This window comes from Aptenodytes patagonicus, chromosome 4 (genome assembly GCF_965638725.1).
Source record: "Aptenodytes patagonicus chromosome 4, bAptPat1.pri.cur, whole genome shotgun sequence".
Classification (NCBI taxonomy): domain Eukaryota; kingdom Metazoa; phylum Chordata; class Aves; order Sphenisciformes; family Spheniscidae; genus Aptenodytes; species Aptenodytes patagonicus.
The window spans coordinates 82,579,601-82,597,768 of NC_134952.1; the positions used below are offsets into that span (position 1 = coordinate 82,579,601).

At 38.3% G+C, this 18,168-nt stretch overlaps 1 protein-coding gene across 38 annotated transcripts in view; it reads right to left on the minus strand.

Annotated features, from left to right (window-relative positions):
• ANK2 (ankyrin 2) overlaps nt 1–18,168 on the minus strand; it is a 393,899-nt gene that overhangs the window by 33,683 nt on the left and 342,048 nt on the right. For 23 of the 38 annotated variants that reach the window (XM_076337350.1, XM_076337351.1, XM_076337354.1 and 20 more), the window contains 8 exons: nt 16,955–17,053; nt 15,592–15,746; nt 14,424–14,635; nt 13,379–13,583; nt 11,458–11,554; nt 6,510–6,738; nt 3,888–4,013; nt 1,558–1,680 (listed from right to left, as the gene is read on the minus strand). In XM_076337350.1, coding sequence (XP_076193465.1) covers nt 1,558–1,680; nt 3,888–4,013; nt 6,510–6,738; nt 11,458–11,554; nt 13,379–13,583; nt 14,424–14,635; nt 15,592–15,746; nt 16,955–17,053 — 1,246 coding nt within the window. The remainder of the gene's footprint in view (nt 1–1,557; nt 1,681–3,887; nt 4,014–6,509; nt 6,739–11,457; nt 11,555–13,378; nt 13,584–14,423; nt 14,636–15,591; nt 15,747–16,954; nt 17,054–18,168) is intronic. The other 15 variants (XM_076337386.1, XM_076337379.1, XM_076337375.1 and 12 more) reach the window with 1 other exon arrangement.

Consider the following 18,168-nt stretch of genomic DNA (forward strand, 5'->3'; position numbering starts at 1 on the left):
CATGCAAAAAGAGAAGGGAAAAACAGAGCAGGCAAAATGCACATTTTTTAGAAGAAAACAGTAGGAAAAAATAACTTCTGACAACGTTTAACAGAAAAGAAGAAAAGGCAGTAAGTTTCTGCAATTGATTTCTCATGTGAAAAAGCATCAAAAATCTAAACTGTCAGTTTAAAACACAAAAAGCTATAGAACCAAGCAAATTACAAACAGAAAATGCTTCTGGGTGTTAGACTTCTAGTGATCCTTATTTGTACCAAAAATTAAAATATATACATGCTTTTGCACCCATAAATTAGCACGAGTAAATACTTAAAATAGTTAAGAACGTTACGTATTTAAAATTAAAGTATGTTGAGATGTGGTATTTTTAATTTGTACAAAAATGCTATAAAAAAAGATTATATTGTATGCTAAAAATGCTGAGAAAAAATGAACACCAACAGGCAAGATTTTGGGCAAACAGCCCAAAACATTCCTAAAAGGCATGCAGCTCTGACAGAGACAGTAAAAAATCCAAGTTATCACAGAATAGCAATAAACTGACTCTTTCTAAGAAAACAAATGCTTCTTAATATCTGATCTCACTTAAACAGAAATCAAGGGCACTCCCATGATTTATGAGAATTCAACTGGTCTCAATCTTGTTATTTATAAATACTAACTCATACTAGAGTTTTCCTCTCCTTTTCCTGCCCTTGATATCGGACCATTTTCTTCCCCAGGCACATTAATAACTTAAGTTATAACAATAATCTGAAGAAAGACCATTTACACGATGTGACGTACTCATAGATTCTTGAAAGATTTGATCAGACGTAGGAAGAAAAGTCAGTGTCAAAAGTCAATGTAATATTAACATCTAGTCTAAGAAAATATTTTTGACGCTGCTATAAACTTTCCAAACTCTAGAGCTCAAGTCTGCTACATTTTTATCACCATCACCACAGATAAACAAGGCAGTTAGCTAAAAATGCTACTGCAAAGCCCATTAACTTTCAAATTGGCAAATGAAAAAAAATGACAAATAGTTTTCAGTCCTTTTGTAATTCTTACCTTAAGAACATCATATGATCTACAGACATTATCCTTACACTTTGTGAAACAGGTATGAACGGTAACTTCATTTCCAGAGAGGTGTCACAAGACACGGTTAGACAGTGTGGGAAGTCTTTGGTAAAACAAAAAAAAATAACCTAGAGGTACTCACTGAGTCCCAGATCTGTCTCACCCCTGAACAGAATCTGGGTAAAACTTCTGTGGGAAATAAGATTAGCATAGGTCTTGTGCAACACCAAACAAAACCATGGGAGCTATGTAGTGCAAACTGGATTTTCACCTCCCTTCTGTCATCTCTTCTGAGTCCTCAGAAAATATTCGGTGACATCTTTGAACACTGGCATTAAGAGTAGCAAACCCAAGAAACTGAAAGCCCTTGGGTGGTATTTATTCTTCTTCAAAATACCTGACTACAAAGCTTTAACAATATTTTGCCCTCCTACTCATTTCTTGCTTATATTATAATGCTGATGACTGTAGATCGGTGTAATTTCACAGTACCTTTGTGTAAATGGGTAAAGTGATGTTTAAATTACATATGGCTTGATGAACGAGGCCTCTTGTAGATTTTGGCTCCTTCATGAATGATAATCGTCCACAGGGTTCTTGAGTGGTATCTCGCACCTGGTAGAGCAAACATACAGACATTTAATCTGTTATTTTGCTGTTTTGCTGTATGATCTACTTGTGCCACTCAAAACCATGTAGCAGAAAGAGGCTAGATGTGGGAGAAAAAGTCCACGTAGGCAAAAATAATGTGTTGTCTTTCTTTTTTCCTACTTGTTTGTAAATGTACGTATGGATGTATTTGTGTGTCAAAGCAAGAGAAGACACAAGCTTGCACATTAGAAACTTGTTTACAGAAGGCAGTCCTAACGCTGCAATCACAGTCTTAAAAGAGCAGAGACGTTCCAGTATGATTGGGCTTCTGTGATAACTTACAATACCCATTTTTCACTGAAACGGTCCCCAAACTTTATGGTCATTACAGAGACTCATTTTGTATTAGGTGACAAAAGGAACTAAGTCGTTTTCCCCCATATGGCAAGAATACATATTTATGCTGATGTTAGCGATAACTCTTTGCTCATCATTTTAGTATTAAATATTGTGTTTGTTCGTTTGGCTACTCTTTTGGCCGAGTGCCTGAAAACAGTGAAAGATTACACTTAAAATTTCTTCTCTTGCAAAATCTTTTCTCAAATGTATTGATAAATCCTAGTCTTAGAATTAAGAAATTTGCTGGAATATATTTATAGGTGCGACCATTATTATCTACAAAAGATACTACATCATGCCATACTTTAAGATTTTGCAGTGAAACTTAGAAAAATCTCTTTCACAGTTGTTAGTAGAAACAACTGTTCTAAGTGTAAGCACTTAGAACTTAAGATACTGGTGGTGTAGTTTTAGCTTTTGTACATAATGTCAGGAGGATTACGTACGATATCGCAGACGAAATACAACGGAAGGCATTACCTCATTCTTAGTTTTCTGAACTGATAAAATGACACAATTAGATACATGTGTATTAACTTTATCAGATTGAAAATACAAGATGTGAAGACACACACGTTTTTGAACGTATTTTGAAATATCCATCATGGAGAAAAATATGCCGAGCCAAAGGCAGGTGGTGGCATAGATAAAGTTCTGAATTAAAACAAGCTTACAAAATATTGCTGGAAAGGAGGGAGAGAGTTTAAAAGTTGTCTAGCAGCATGCAGCAAATTTAACACAATGAGGGAGTGGCTTGATTTTCTCCACTTTTTGGATGTTTCCATTCATAAAGCATTTCTCTACAACTGCTTTATGTAATGGTAATAGTGTACTCCGTTGTAGTCGGGATGTCCCAGTAGAAGGAAAAGTTTGTGGGAGGAGGTTTGCAGCGCCCTCTGAATCTCTCTCTCCAGAAGAGAAGGTGATGGTGGCTGGGTGCCAGCAGCCCTCTCTGCTGCTAGCACAGACCACAGTGAGAGCGCTTTTTTACACGACTTACTGCTCCCTGCAGATCTCGTGAACGACACAGATGAGCCCCGTGGGCCATGGCGTTTATGTCACTGGCTCTGTAGCTAAAGTATTAGTTAATTTTGGATGAACGGAGTCTTTGTTTTGGCTTTTGTTTTACACTCCTACTCATGTAAAAGTTTTTAAAATAGAATAGCACAGTAAAATACACTACGGGGATAAAATTAGGTTACAGTTGGGAATTTATCAAAATTAATTACTTCCTTTTTCCTTTGTTCTCAAAAATATGGTAAAATCATAACTTGAAATATCCAAAAAGGAGCCATGCTTTTCTTACTGTACGCTCAAGGAAGTTTTGCATTGCTACTGAAGGGAGGATGATTGGTTGAAGAACAGTTATATCTGTATTTACAGCCATATGCATATTTACAAGTGTAGGGTACAATGATCATATTTTGATAGATTTCTGCCAATTCTACAATGTTTTCTGACACTTTTTTGCAGTTCCCGCATTTTTTCCTGCAATATATTGAACCATGATACAGAAAAACAAACAAGATCAAACTTGATCAGCTCTTTAGATTATTAGGTAGAGAACAGGATTCCTAGAAGTACCATTTTGGTGTCTGAAAGAATGCTGTGGACACATGCATATATAGCAGAACACAGGCACAGATAATTACATTTAGAGAAAAAATTTACTAAATTTTAGGTAGCCACTGCTGGTTGTTTTGACTACCCAAGTCAACATTTAATCCATTATCATAAAATAATTTGGAACTGTTCAGTCTGCTAAGTTTATTGTATACTCAGAAGTAGGCAAAAAATAAAAATACAATCCATAGCTCATATTACAACATTACCTTAACAAACAGAGGAAGTCTATTCTCTTTGAAGGCAAAAAAACTGAATATATGATGTTGCCCACTCTTTGTTAGTGGCACCAAATTGCCAAAGCAGTCAACATAGATGGGTTTTCCTTCCAATACCTATTGGAAATGAAAAAGAAGCAAAGCAGCAATTAACCACAGTGAGGTGGTTAGGATGTCTTCCTAAGCATAATTCTACGGTAGTTTCGATCAATTTCTTAAATTGCTAGGGCTTGTCAGCATTTACAAGATTTGCTATGCACAGTTAACTAAAATCTGTGGAAACATTTCACATTATTAAATTCCAAATGGGACAAATTGTTAATTCAGTAACAATAGCGTGACGCTATAAATGACAAAATGAGTATTCAGTGTCATGAATCTGGGCAAATTCTCAATCTATATTTTAATTTGGATTTTTTATTGGCTCTAATTTTAGCATACTTTGCTAACCTGGCCTCACCATAACAGTCAAAGAAATATTTTCTTCAGCAATCAAATCAAAAGTCCTTGTTTTGACTGGTACGATAATAAGCCAGTCTGGGAATATCATGAAGTTGCAGAGGACCTTTTTGCCAATGCAAAAACTTTCTAAATTAGATTAACTATGTGTTAGTTAACACAGTCTGTTGCAGCAGGCAAAGACAGTGTATATCAGTAGATTCTATTTATTTCAGCTGGATTTGTAAAAGCTTTTGAAAGTCAGGCCTCAAGTAAATGCCTCTCTGAAGTGCCTATATAATGATACTGCCTACGTCTTTGGATTGCTATTGTTATGGCCCCTCCACACGTTTAAATCTCAGCTTACCAGTTTTGGAGATGTTCCCTTCAAACTGCCAATACATTAACGTCTCATCCTTACTTTCCAGAAATTCAGCCTTGTCATTCAGTTTTATAAGCCCATATTTTATCTAGCTGCTCTGCACAAGAAATGCCTGTCAGAGCTTCAGAAACAGCGAGGACAAATTTCTTAAAGGTGGGATTCTCATGGAAAAGAGACCATACTAAGCAGAAGAATATGCCGTGCATGTAGTTAAAGAACTTTCAATTTGTCATCCCTTCTGAGGAAGCTGACAGAGCCAGAAAAAACTGCATTTAGCAGGCAGTTTGCTGGATTCCACATAGGAAAGCTTTTGCCTGTTCAGCAACAGATTTAATTTTTTTTTTGTAAAGCAGAATATTAACCAAACCTGCTAGTTTAACTTCTCGGTATGCAAAGAAGCTGACAAAACGTGACTGCTGTTGACTGCCTTTTTGGTTGGTGATATTCATTCACAGAGTTACTGGCAGTTGAGATTTACCTGTCCTTTTTGGCTTTGACTATCTCCCCTTTTCTCGCAATACCCACTTAGCATCAAGCTCAGGAATGTAACAGTTCAGTAGAGAACACTACCCTCAAAACTCATCTTTACCCAGACATTCCTCTAAGAGGAAGTTAGTAACTAAAAAATTCAAGGTGTCTCCTGGCAGTTTGCTACAGAGCTAGTTAAAACTAAGTAATCGCTGTGGACCACCACAGAAATGGCTATGAGGTACTTGGATTGAACTTAGGGCTAAGCCTGCATCCATAGAACTTAGTTTTAGGCTAACTGAGGAAAAAGTCCATTTACAACACCTATCTGCTACCTCTCAGCTCGCTGTTGAGTGACTTAAGTCTTTAGCCTTGCTGTGCACCTGAAACCCCAGCCAAGCTATGCAAAATCATTACATACTATCGCATTTTGTTTAATAAAAGCCATGGGCAATGCCTCCTGCTTGCGTAACTAGCCATCTCAAATAGATTTCATAATACGTAGTTGGCAGTAGCTGCTCTAGTTCTGAATCTGAATTAAAAAAATGCTGACCCTGACACCAGAGAAAAGGAAGGACAAAGAACCTGAAACTGAGGGACTAAATGGTAACCCCCAACATCATTTTATTACCTGATTTCCTAGCATAAAATCAGTCCAGTTTCTAAGTACAGCTGTTTAACAGGTCCACCATAAAAAAGCATCTTGGGAAACCAAATTCTTTCAATTCAGTTTTGTCCTATAGGTTTTCTAAGCCTTAGTCCCATAACAGAGAGCTCAGACTCAGCCAGCCCACTCTCTCCTTGAACCCAGCTTAAGGTTCCTGCTACCTATTTCTTTAATTGCCGAGGACTGCCCTGAGAACACACTGGATGCCCCATTTGAATGCCGATAATGCTACGGAGAAAGCAAAAAACAGTATTACCAAAGTCAGACAGGGAATTCCTTTCTAACTTCTGATAACCAGCTGACTGGATTTCCTTGCGGGTGAAACACACAATTACCTTCCACCTTGGTAGATTGACCCAGGAAGACCCAAATGCAGTCAGCTGAATACAGCTAACCTTGCCACCAGCCCTGTGGACTAAGAGATTGGCAATTGCCAATTGGGAATAGGATTTCATCACTTGTATCTGGCAGCTACTTTTCCCTTACATCTGACAAAAGTCAAAGTTTCCATCTTATCATGATGCATGATACCGCATCATGTCAGTATTTGTTGGCACTATTATTTTTCAGTACTTGTGGCAGACAGAAGGCAGAAAATATCAGCGTAAAAACAGACATTAGAAAATGGAGAAAACTGTTTAAGATTCTTGTGCAGTACCTCTACATCCCTGCTTCTGGCAACTTCAGCAAAATTTTCTTGTTGTTCCAGAGTTTTATCCACCTTGTCATCTGTCATGCAAAAACATCGTAACCGTGCTTCAATGGGATCATGTGATTTGGCAAACACCACAAATTTGGCCATGTAGGGGACACAGATAATCTCTCTGTACACTTGGGAAGCAAAAGTAACAGATTCTTGTGTCTGTCGACAGTCTATCAACCAAAATCTGTAAAAGAAAAGGAAGGGTTGTGTCATCAGCACAGAAAGATTTAAGCAAGAAAATGATGTATTTTCCCGTTTTGGCAGCATTAGCTGGTAACCACACCAATTGTACATGACAAGTCAGAATAAAGTAAAAAAAATAGTTACCATTTGGGAAGAATAGCCTAAGAATGATCATGGTGCCCCCTATGCATTAGGGAGCATGAAGCAAAATCAACAGGGAAAGCATTTGGACCAGAACTTACTCTCCTAACTACCAGATGCATAGAGTCTCCTGCTGCACAAATTCCAGGCCATGGTTTGCCTTTCTGAGAAGATCTCACTCAGCTGGAAGCTTATTTGCTTCCAGGTGCACGACTGGCTTTTAAAGGCTTTAAGAAGTTCACTTGTCCTGTGGCAGACAGGCTCATAAACCTTCTCTGAAGATTTAAATATATGAACCTTTTCATATTTTTGTGTTTATGAAAGATACATATTACATTTATAAGCATGTTTATAATATTTAAACAATTATTGATGGCTTACCAAAATCAAGAAATTCTGGAAAGTCATCACAGTATCCAATAAATGCTTTTTCTTCTATTCAAAAGTTGGCTATGGCCTAAACTTTGTTTTCATCTGAATTGATTCCTTATAGTGAGAGTATGTGATCAAATGTTTCCTGCCTTTTACCAAGAAATATATCTCTTCGACAATAAACTCAGTGGTCTCTGTTTTCCATCACATTCAACAGTTTCTGATGACGTTTGAAATAGTGATTGATCTTATCACTATACTTCTAGAGCTGCCCAAAAGGTCTCTGAATTTGTTCTTGTTTGTCACATGTCATTATTTGATTTCTGTGCAGAATGTAAGTAGAGAAGGGTGTACTGGAAGTGTACAGTTCAGATTTTCCCCTAACTGACTCTGCAATATGTGCATTTGATCTAGAGAACAGAGATATGATCCATTTCATCTAGAGAAATACAGGTTCTTTTTGACAGCTGGTTGCTGCTAAACATCTGATGATGCGGAAGAGAGTAATGTCCCATAAAAATCTTACTAAAATTGCTTGTATCTAGTCATATGCCGAGCCTGTCATTTCTCTTCCAGGTTATGACTAAATTGTTAAACTACAGAGTGGGCAATTTCATCCTTTTCTCTTTAGCCCCCTGAAATCTTCCCAGGCATTGTACAATTTCCTGTTTGTTAAGTGCTGGACACATCAGTATGCCACCCTCGGGTGTTAGTGAACTGCGTACAAACTTCTGACGCGACAGGGATGCTGTGAAAGTTTCCTGAATTTTACTGATGAGAACAGGAGACTGAAAGGGCTTTTGGCATGTGTTGCTAATCCTTCGGTCTGTTCTTGGACCTCCGTCTCTAACAGGTGAAATATAAAGCTGCCTTGCCCCAAACGCTTGTTTTTCTTCTACCATGTAGCTTAAAGGTTAGCAGTACATTCCTTACATACAATGTCAAAAACTGAGGGTCTTTAGGTGAATGTAAGTGATTTTGTCCACTGTGTAACACTGCGCACAAAATCAGAAATTATTCTTATGCGAATTTAGTGAGGGACTTATAACTTCGATTTTGTGGTGAGTTTTTGTTATGCATATCAAAGACCAGTGATATAGATATTTCTATATCTGAGCCATATTGTATTTTGAAGACCCTGCAAGCAGATGTGTCCGCATCTGATTCCTACTGCCCTTGCCTCGCAGAGGCTGTGGTCACCACTGACTGACTTTTCATCGTGGTTTCTAACATGCCGTTTTACTGACAGCATCTTTCTAATATATACACCGAATCTTCTACACCAGTGGTTCCCAGTCTGTGACACACGTACCGCAAGTCAAACATAAACATGTTCAAAGCAACAGGCAAGTACTACTGGAATAAATTACTTCCTCTGCACGGTGCGAAGCCAGGAGCTGCCACTGCTATCTCATTCAGCTACCACCACGACAGAGAAATCTTTAAGATTACAGGGTAAGGTTGTAAGTTGTCTGATTTCACTAACATAATTATTACAAATGAACGTCTGCCTCTTATGAAGTACTGCTAGTGCATGTGAATTGGAACAAACCACCTCAAAACTTATCAAACATACACGGTTACTTAAGACATACCACGGATATTGCAACTCAGGTCTAGAACTTCAGCTTCCAGAAGAGGTCCTCTTGTGTCAAAAATGACCCTCCTCTTTACTGAAAACCACAGGTTCTTCACCCTTTCTTTGGGCCATTCAGGCCGGGACAACATTGCCCAGTAATAAAAATTAACAGAATTTCCTTATACCTTTGTCAAGGCAATTGAATTGTTATTTCGCAAAGATAACAGCCTTCACTTAAAATAATTTTACTTCTACTCCCAAAATGCAACAGCAGAAACACACCAAGTAACACGTATTGCCTTCTTTCTCAGATACCACTTCATTTAGCTTCTCTGTGGAGCTAATGACATTTCTTTTAAATAAAATTCACTGTGTGGGTGGAAAGCATGCTCGAGTTTGACACCCATAGGACAGAGACGGAAGTCATGAGAGGTCAAAGACACCTCAAAAGCTGATATAATCTACAGGGGACTTATTACTTACTGTAGATTACATGGTATTATAGCCCACAAAGCATACCTTTCAAGTGTGATTTCTCTGGTCTTACTCATCTGCAGTTGAATAATAGCGAATTTCATGCTGTGCTTATCTTTAGAACATTTAACAAACACACTGGTTAAAAAACAGGCTGATGACATTTGAAAGAGAGAAAGCATGTTTGGTACATAAAGGCTCTGAATGCTGATACCTTCCCTTTTCATGTGTGGGAGAATTATGCTATGCCGGACTCAAACTGGAAAGGCTATATCCTCTGAGAAATCACCATATGCTCAAATGATTTGCTGTCATACACCAGGGGCTAAGAAGCCCAAACAGACACTAGATTTTTAAAAAAGCTGCAGCTCAGGAAATGGAAAACAGCTATGCCTCAAAGTCTGCAGTTTAATTCGCATGTATTTTAGACAAATGTCTCTCTTTCCCAAGCTCATTGTGGACAGAATTAGTCTTATGAATGGGAAAATTGCTCTCCACCATTAATGATTTAACTATACATAAACAAGTCACTGTCACTAGCAAACAGTCAGGCATCAGCTAATTCTCAGCAGATGCACTTTTAGACCAGGGCACAAGTGAAGAAATTCAAGTCAGCTTGTCCTTCAGCAAAGAAGGTAATTAATTCTCTGACTGTAAATACATGAAAAATCCCATTTTCTAACTTTAACAGCATTTAAAATTATGTTTGGGTTAAAGTAGTCTGTTGCACATTCACTTAGATTAAAAAGAAGAGGTAGAACCCATTAAAATCTCCACATGGGATCCTGCCTATAACACAGAACATTAGCAATAGAAATCAATTTTAATGTCATCATCAGGATTAGGAAACATCCACTACTAATACGGACTGTAGTTCCATAAACTGTCACCCTCATTCTGGCTGTATTTCATGTGTAGCCCTGCTGGGGACTTGACAATCTTAGGGACTTTGACCTCTCAAACTTTGCATCTGGTCTCCACATCTAGTTCTTAAATTAATTTTTAATTTGTCCCTTTAAACAGAACACTTGCAGGTAGCAGATGAGAGCTAAAACACACTTTAAGATCTCCCTCTTGTGGTCACTGCTGTTAAAGAAAAATGTTCAGCTGAACGGAAAAGAAATGTACATAGGCAAAGCATCCAACGTGATGGGAAGAAAGCCATTTCTGAACTGAGAAAGTATAGAAAAATAATACTTTATTTTACCTAATGCTGAAGTTATACTGTAGACTGGACTGCAAAAGCTGAACTCATTTATCATTGAATAAATTACTTCATTAAATAGCAAACCTAATCTAACAGTAATAACTGCTCTGGATGCTGAATGTTTGCACTGAAGGAAATTCATTGATTTTCATGGGCAACTTATCCAAGATTTTTGTAACTGTTTGCTAGACTACACACCCTAAATTTAACACTTTCCAGGTCACGGACTGCATCTCCTGTTACAGAGAAGGAGATTTTTGAGCATTTCTGTGATATAAATCATGGAGAGTATACAAACTAAAATACATACATAAATATATGTATATCATATTAAATATGAAATTCTGTTTTCAGAAAGACAGCAGTTGAGTCTCGTCACAAGAACAGATGGTTGGAAGAGATTCTTCTAGATCACAGTTTGGTACACCTACAGGCCTTTCTGCTTGATTTCTCATTTGTTGGATATTCTGGAAGTAACATCTTTTACAAGATGTATAATGAGCTACCCAAATAAGGGATTTCTGTTTCCATGGAAACTTGCGTAATTCTGCATCTGGGAGAGAAGGGGTATTGAAAATGAAACCAGATTTTTTTCTAACTACCTGAAAATTGAACTGTCCCTCAGATTACTATTTCAGAAAAATGAGTATGTCATTAATTCATTTCTGGGATCGTAGCAGGTGCTGACTGCAAAGGACTAACGGCTGAGATAAAAATGACAAGAATATCCATTTCTTTCCACAGCTAGTAAGGAGTGTAGTGCTTACAGCTCTTGTACGTCATCTGTCTGGGCTAGGAGGCTCAGGGCCTCCAAAATACCTGGCCAATTGGTTCACATATGTTCCTTCTACTATATAAACTAAAATAGTTTAAAGGAAGTATTTGTTGAAAAAATGACAAGCACTTGAAAATAACACTGTAAAACTCATGTTTTGTTGTAGACGTACCTGGCAGACACATTTGTTGTGAAGGAAACACATTCATTAACAAATGTCAGCGGTGTTGTTCCAGTGATGTCTTCCCATTGGGCAGGGGTGGTTCCTCCTGAAGTGATAGAGAGAGATTTTAAAAAAAAAAATTAAAACGAAGTAAGTCTGCAACTTTCTTGCTTCTAAGAAATATTTTACATTCTTCTGAGTTTTTAATCGCTATGAAACCAGTAATAATCCCAGCCATGCCGCCTCCTTAGGTCCACGTTATTCCACTAACGCTGGTAGGATTGTATGGGTTTCCCCTGAGAAAACAAAGTGCCCAAATGATTTTCAAAAGATGAGTCCTGTAGTACAGCTCCAGAAATGTTAGAAGAGGCTAGAATTTTGGGGGGAGAGATGTAATTTATTAGAAATTACTTTTGTTCGTTCTAGACTATTCACATATGCGGGGCAAAATTGGCCCAGATATAGTGCAGTTAAACCTATATTGTTACACTTGGGAAACAATAATAATGTTACCAATAGTGACAACTACAATTTATGATTTCTATAATCTACTTCTTTTTCAAATAATTCAAAGACTCAGGTCCAGTATGTACATAACTAAGAAATTGCTTTTGCACCTTGCTATGAAAACCTATGAAACAATCTCTGTCTGACAAGCTCCCTGGAAGATCTTGCAGTTGAAATGAGCACCTCCATATCATGCTGTACAATAGAGAGCCTTCTGGATTCCTATGAGTCTATTAAGTGTTTCAGCTCTCTTTGTCACGGACGTTGCCAGCTTCCTATTTGGCCCATGCAGCTGAAAATGTGGGCACAATCTGTCACCCTGCAGCTGCGTTTTCAAGTTCTTCAATATATGTCCCTGCCTCACCTTTTGGCGAAGAACATCCAGTTGGTTTTCCTTAAAATCACACTGAGCTTCCAGAGGACAGAAATAGAAGTGTTTATTTCTAGCAGCAGTTACGAATATTTATAAAACACGTATGAAGAACTAAAGGAAAAACTATGTATAACCAGGGCTAAGTCAGAATGCGTGTCTGTCCCTCCTCTCGTATACAGCTGACTTGTTAGATATCCATTTGACCATGTAGCACAGTCTTTATGCAAACCTTAAAACGAGCTGCATCTGTAAAGGAATACTAGTTTTCAGGAAACACCTCCTTTCTCCTTTTGGTGAAGCATTCTTGGAACCAATTTCCCTTTTGAAGTTTTCTGGAGGATCCCTGCAGATTTACTGTCCCTCCAGGAAACTTATTCAAATTCCTCTTTATAAAGGAGACCGTTCTTCTCTATTTAAATAAACATTGTTTCACTCTCTTGGAAATGCAAATACTTCTTTGTTGACCAGATGTTGTTTCTGGTATTTCAGCAGCTACCTAATACCTTTATATCAAGAAATTGTAAAAGCACCTGTTCTCCGGAATGACTCACTGGCACATCTCAGTGTGTAATGCATCTTACATTGGGTTGGTATTTGAAATCAGTTTGAAAATTAACAGAATAAATGCATGCAGCTCATTTCTGCCTCTTAACTGAGCCTGAATGAGTCGCTAATCACTTTGGAGTTATAGCAAGTATAAAGCATTTAACTCCAATATTTTCCTCTGAAGCATACTGCAACGTTATGTCTGTACTACACTTATTCTGCTAGGCAGAGGTATGTTGGTTCTCAAGAAACAAACTGTAGGGAAAATGCAAAAAAACCCAAACCCAAAGTCTATGATTATATTACACATCTCTTGCTAATCCAAACACCAAATGTTATTTCTGCTATAAAGTAATTGTTTGGAAAGTAGTTTATTTTCACAGCCTCTCATCCCAGTCAGGTTTTCACCAAGCTTTCCATGCATATAATCAGTTTAACATATTCAGCCCACGATGACTGACAATTTCAAGATGCACATAAAAAACTCTATTATTTGCATCCTACCTGTTATGCTGCATAGTAACCTTAAAGTGGGTGTGTCACCTCCATAACCATTCATGATCCCATCACTGGAGGCCTTGGGGACGGGAATCGTCATCGTGATGGGTTTATGGAACTTCCTTCTCCTGGGCTCCAGTGTGACTATAGGACTGAAGGTAGCCTTGTTGCCTAAAATCTTCTTTATAAGTTCAGTATGCATAGGTTGAGCCTTTCCAAAGCAAGACGACAACAGAATAGTTACTTGAAAACAGTTTAATCGGTATGTAAAGAACTGGGTCTGTATATTGCCACAAAATCTGTAAGGTTTTTACACTAAATGGCACAATTTCCCATTAAAATCTGCAGACGTAAGAACTGACTGCTAGCGAGAAGGGGAGACCTCCCTTTTTGAACGTTCCCATGCCTTCCTCCTCTTCCTATCCCCTTTCTTGGTGCTTGTCAGACCTTTTACAGCATTAATTTAATTCACTTAACCAGTAGCAAATGATTCCCTTGTCACCCTTCTGTCTTTTTTCTTAGGACGAGCTCTGAGCTATTCTAGTAAGCTATTCAGCTATTCACAGGGGATTTCAACAAGCACGGTCTCCTGGCCAAGGCAAGTTGTGGATGCATGCAGCAGGAGGAGGGCATGGAGGTAGGCGAAAGGCTTCCCCCTCTTTCAGTAGTGAACTGTTAGGCTGGTTTACTTCACGCTGAGAATCTCTACATTTGACTTAGTTATTACAGCACTTTGTACTTCTCTGATGCCTTTCATAAGAAGTATTTAAGAAATTGTTCTATGATCTACACTAATATCATCATCATCATCACCAAGATCATATAGACAGTTAACAGACAGGAATCTAAATTAACTGGAATACCCAAAGCTTTACTGCTTGCTTTGACTTTTGCATGGATTTTTTTTTTTTTAACGTTATTTTTACTGGAAGAATTCTAGACAGCAACGTACAACATGTTAAGCTGAATATGCTGGTTCTCCATTCAAAGAAGGTGATTTTTACACTAAAGAAAAAAAAAAAAGATAAGCCTAGTAATTGTTTCATTGTACCTGGAGGCCAACGCGAATTCGTTTGGTCAGAGCCCCCTCTGGGAAGACTGCCTGCACTTGTGGTACAACAGTGCTGCTCAGCACACCTCCCTCAGGTCCGATAAGGTTGCTGTCCTGTTTGATCCGGGATACCACTGCAAAGTACTGAGGGAAATCTCGGGTGATGATGCGGCAGATACGTTTCTTCTCAAGCTCCTCTGGAGTGTCAAGTACTGAGGCCAAAAGAGAAGATGGTCAGAAGACAAGAAATTCGTAGAAACAATACAGCGAACTTCAAAATGCATTCAAGCTTTCCACAGTTTAACTGCAACTTACAGAAGTATTTTGTCTGGAAATGAAAGGGGAAAAGGAAACATACCCCAGTATTTTAAGTTCAGCTAAAACAGAGAAATCATGAAAGGAATAGACAGACAGACTGGACAACTAACTGAAGGGAGCTTAAGACAGCAAACTCAGAACGTGTTGACAGCATCCCCAAAATCAGCGGGCAAACAAGCAAAGGGATTGGTCCAAGCCCCTTTCTACTTCACATGTTTACACTATGGCCTGGAGTAGTGTCAAGGAAACTAAACTCCAAATCAAAAAAGTATCCAAGTATGAGTTCAGCTTTAAGTATGTGAGTTGGCTCGTTTACTTTTGGGTTTTGTTTTGGTTTTTTTTTTAAAAGCCATCGAAATTAATAACAAATTCTGCAGATCCTAGACACCCCAAGGCCATTCTGTTCTCTCAGAAAGCAAAAGTACCCATGACTGACATTTCCTCCCACACACGTAGCTGCTTGGAAAGGATTAGTATGATAATTGCCTTGTTTTGGAAAGATGTTTGCTATGGAAGCTTTTCGTTTAACGCTATGAAAAGGAGCAGTAGAAAACGTAAGTCTGGCATCTATTCTCAACTTCGTGATGGTAGATTTTGTTTTGTCCCACTACTGCAGCAGACCATGCAAGGGAAGTAAGCACAAGTACACAGTGCTTCTGCTGGCTCCTGTACTGAGAACATGATTATGCTCCAGTGTGACCGAAAGGAAATATCTGGAGAATGTAGTGTCAGAAATTCTAGGGCGGACCAAACATGGGGTGCTAAATAGAATAAATGCTAAAAAGCTATTACCCCCAGTTACAGAAGTAATGCAGGAGCAGAAGAGAAAAAAAAAAGTCACACTGGATACCTTCATCCATTCCATTCAAGATTTCATTCAGTTCATCCTCAGTGTATTCACAGAAATGCTCCTTCCAGCTGTCCCCATTCTCACTGCGCAGGATCACCAGCTCTCTCTCTTTCCCACGCAGAGCAGCAAAATGGGGAATCTCCACAATCACAGGCCTGGCACAGCAACACAGCGCATTAAATGCACACGGGAGAGAGGAAGAAACAGGATTAACAGCAACTCTACTCAGTCTGCTACAAAGTGACCTGGAATTCTACCTATTTCACTGGAATACTTCGGCATAATCCTAAACTACTAGGTCACTAACATATTAGATTTTTACAGGGACCCAGTAAATGCTGAAGGATAGATTAGAAAGTGCATTCACCTCTTTCCACAGTGTGAATGGTATTTGGTAAGATAATAGCGCTTAGCTAGAAATTTGGTAATTGTTTTGCAAATTCATAAAAAACTCACGCTCATTTTAGTTGTCACTACTGTCTGGGTTAACCTGTGCAACTTCATTTCAAAGAGAATCTACTGTAACGTATATGAATAGTGGGACAAATTCTGATCTCACTTATACTAGTGCAAATCAGAATAATTTCATTGCAATCGGTGGGCGATTGTGTCCTGTGCCAATTTTACTTCATTGTAATTCTATATATACCAATGAATTTATTCCTGATTTACACTCTGGGAGAGATACAGGAGGTCTGAGGAAATCATCTGGGTTTCTATTTCAGTACAGGAGATAAGAATTTGCCTTGTTGCCTTACAAGCAGATGTCAATATATGTATCAGTGTATGCGTCCATATATATACACACACACATATATACAACACATATGTGTACATATAATACATCTATGTTTATATATACATATACATAATCTTAGAAATAAGAGAGAAAATACAAATATATTTGTATATACACTTCTCTAATTAGAGGACTCACACAGGTTACCATGTACATAGTAAATGTCACATGTTCTGTTATACTGGTGGTATCCAACATATAACTTATTGATTAATCAGTCATTGATACAAAAAACCATCTTAAAGTTTACAGTAGATTCCTTTTTTTTTGTCCCAGTCCAGGTTGCTTTGCTACAGACATCAAGCACATAACTAGGAAGATTTCATGCCAAAACAAAAATGAAGGCCACAGTACTTCAAGAAAAAGATACAACAAACATACCACCAAAACAAAACCACATACCACAAGGGTTGAAGAATGGTCCACTAAGGGTTAGGTATACAAAATTTCAAATGATAGAAAGGGACAATATCATGGGCATAATGACATAAAAAAATCATATTGCAGAAGGAGGAGAAGAATGGGGAGGTCAGCATCCATCAATTTGTTTCAAGTCTCTCCTACCCAAGGAATTTGGTCCCAGGAGGCCCCAGCTGAAGGATTCGGCTGACCAAGCTTTCTCCCTCATTAAGTGGGGGAGGAGCCGTAGGCAGATGAAGTTTACTGAGTACATCCAAAGCAGCAGTGAAAGAAAGAACATAAATAAACTTTATGTATTTTTTGTGCCAGAACGCCAGTGCCACTGTCTGGTCCACAGAGTGGAATTAGGCTTTACACTGAATAAGGTTCCGTCTTAGCGATGACAATTTGGTGATCAAAATCAGCAAAATTAGTTTTGTTAATTTAGGATCTTTTCTTGCTTAGGGAAGACAATGGGAGTTTTGGCAGTGAACTCAACGGGAACAGGATTTGGACCTTAGAATGCACCTCTGCAAAGAGTACAGTAATTTTCTGATTTCACTGCCAGGACAACACCTAGAAAAACGCTTGCAGGAAGGGCACAAAGATCTGAGAATGAATAAAACTCTGCTATATCCTGTGCTTTCAGGTGAGACATTCTCCTTAGATAGAGAAACCATTAAAAAGAAAACGGGAGACATACTTAAGGTCAATTTGTGTGTGACAAAGATAATGGGAAGACTGAATGTGACAGCACAATATTTCTTCTGCTCTTCAGATTTCTTCCCGCTTCTCTTTAAAAGTGACCAAGATGTGAAAAGAGCAAGTGGTACAAAGCATCTGATTAGCCAGCTTGTTTGCTGTTACTTGTGATATTAAGAGGTATCCCCTCTGTCAAAAGGAATGGTTGGCTTGCATCACATTCACAGTGTTTCAGAACTGCTCTTGCTTTTTTACCAGATTAGAGCAACAGTGAAGTAGCCGAAACATGTCCTGGGTATGTTCTCCTTTCACACTCCATATAAAAGCAGTGGGCAGTTAAAAGCTACCAATCAACTTTTTTCTCTCCCTAAGCTCAATCTTTTAGAAAAAGCACTAACGAAGATAGTGGCTCTGATGACTGCCTGTTATAATAGGATTTTAAAGCAACTGATTTGTTTGGAAATGGATTTAAACTATTGCTGTTTACAGAGTCACTTTTTTTACAATTTCTGAATGAAGCTATTTACTGTAATAGAAGGGGTTCCTTCAATCATCCACTTTTGGATGCCACAGTTGATAGGGAGAACAGTTGGTAAAACAAATAAAAAAAAGTGTGGATAACTGCTGCTTTCAGCTGAAAATTGCTAGAACGAGCTCAGCAGCAGACACAAATCTGA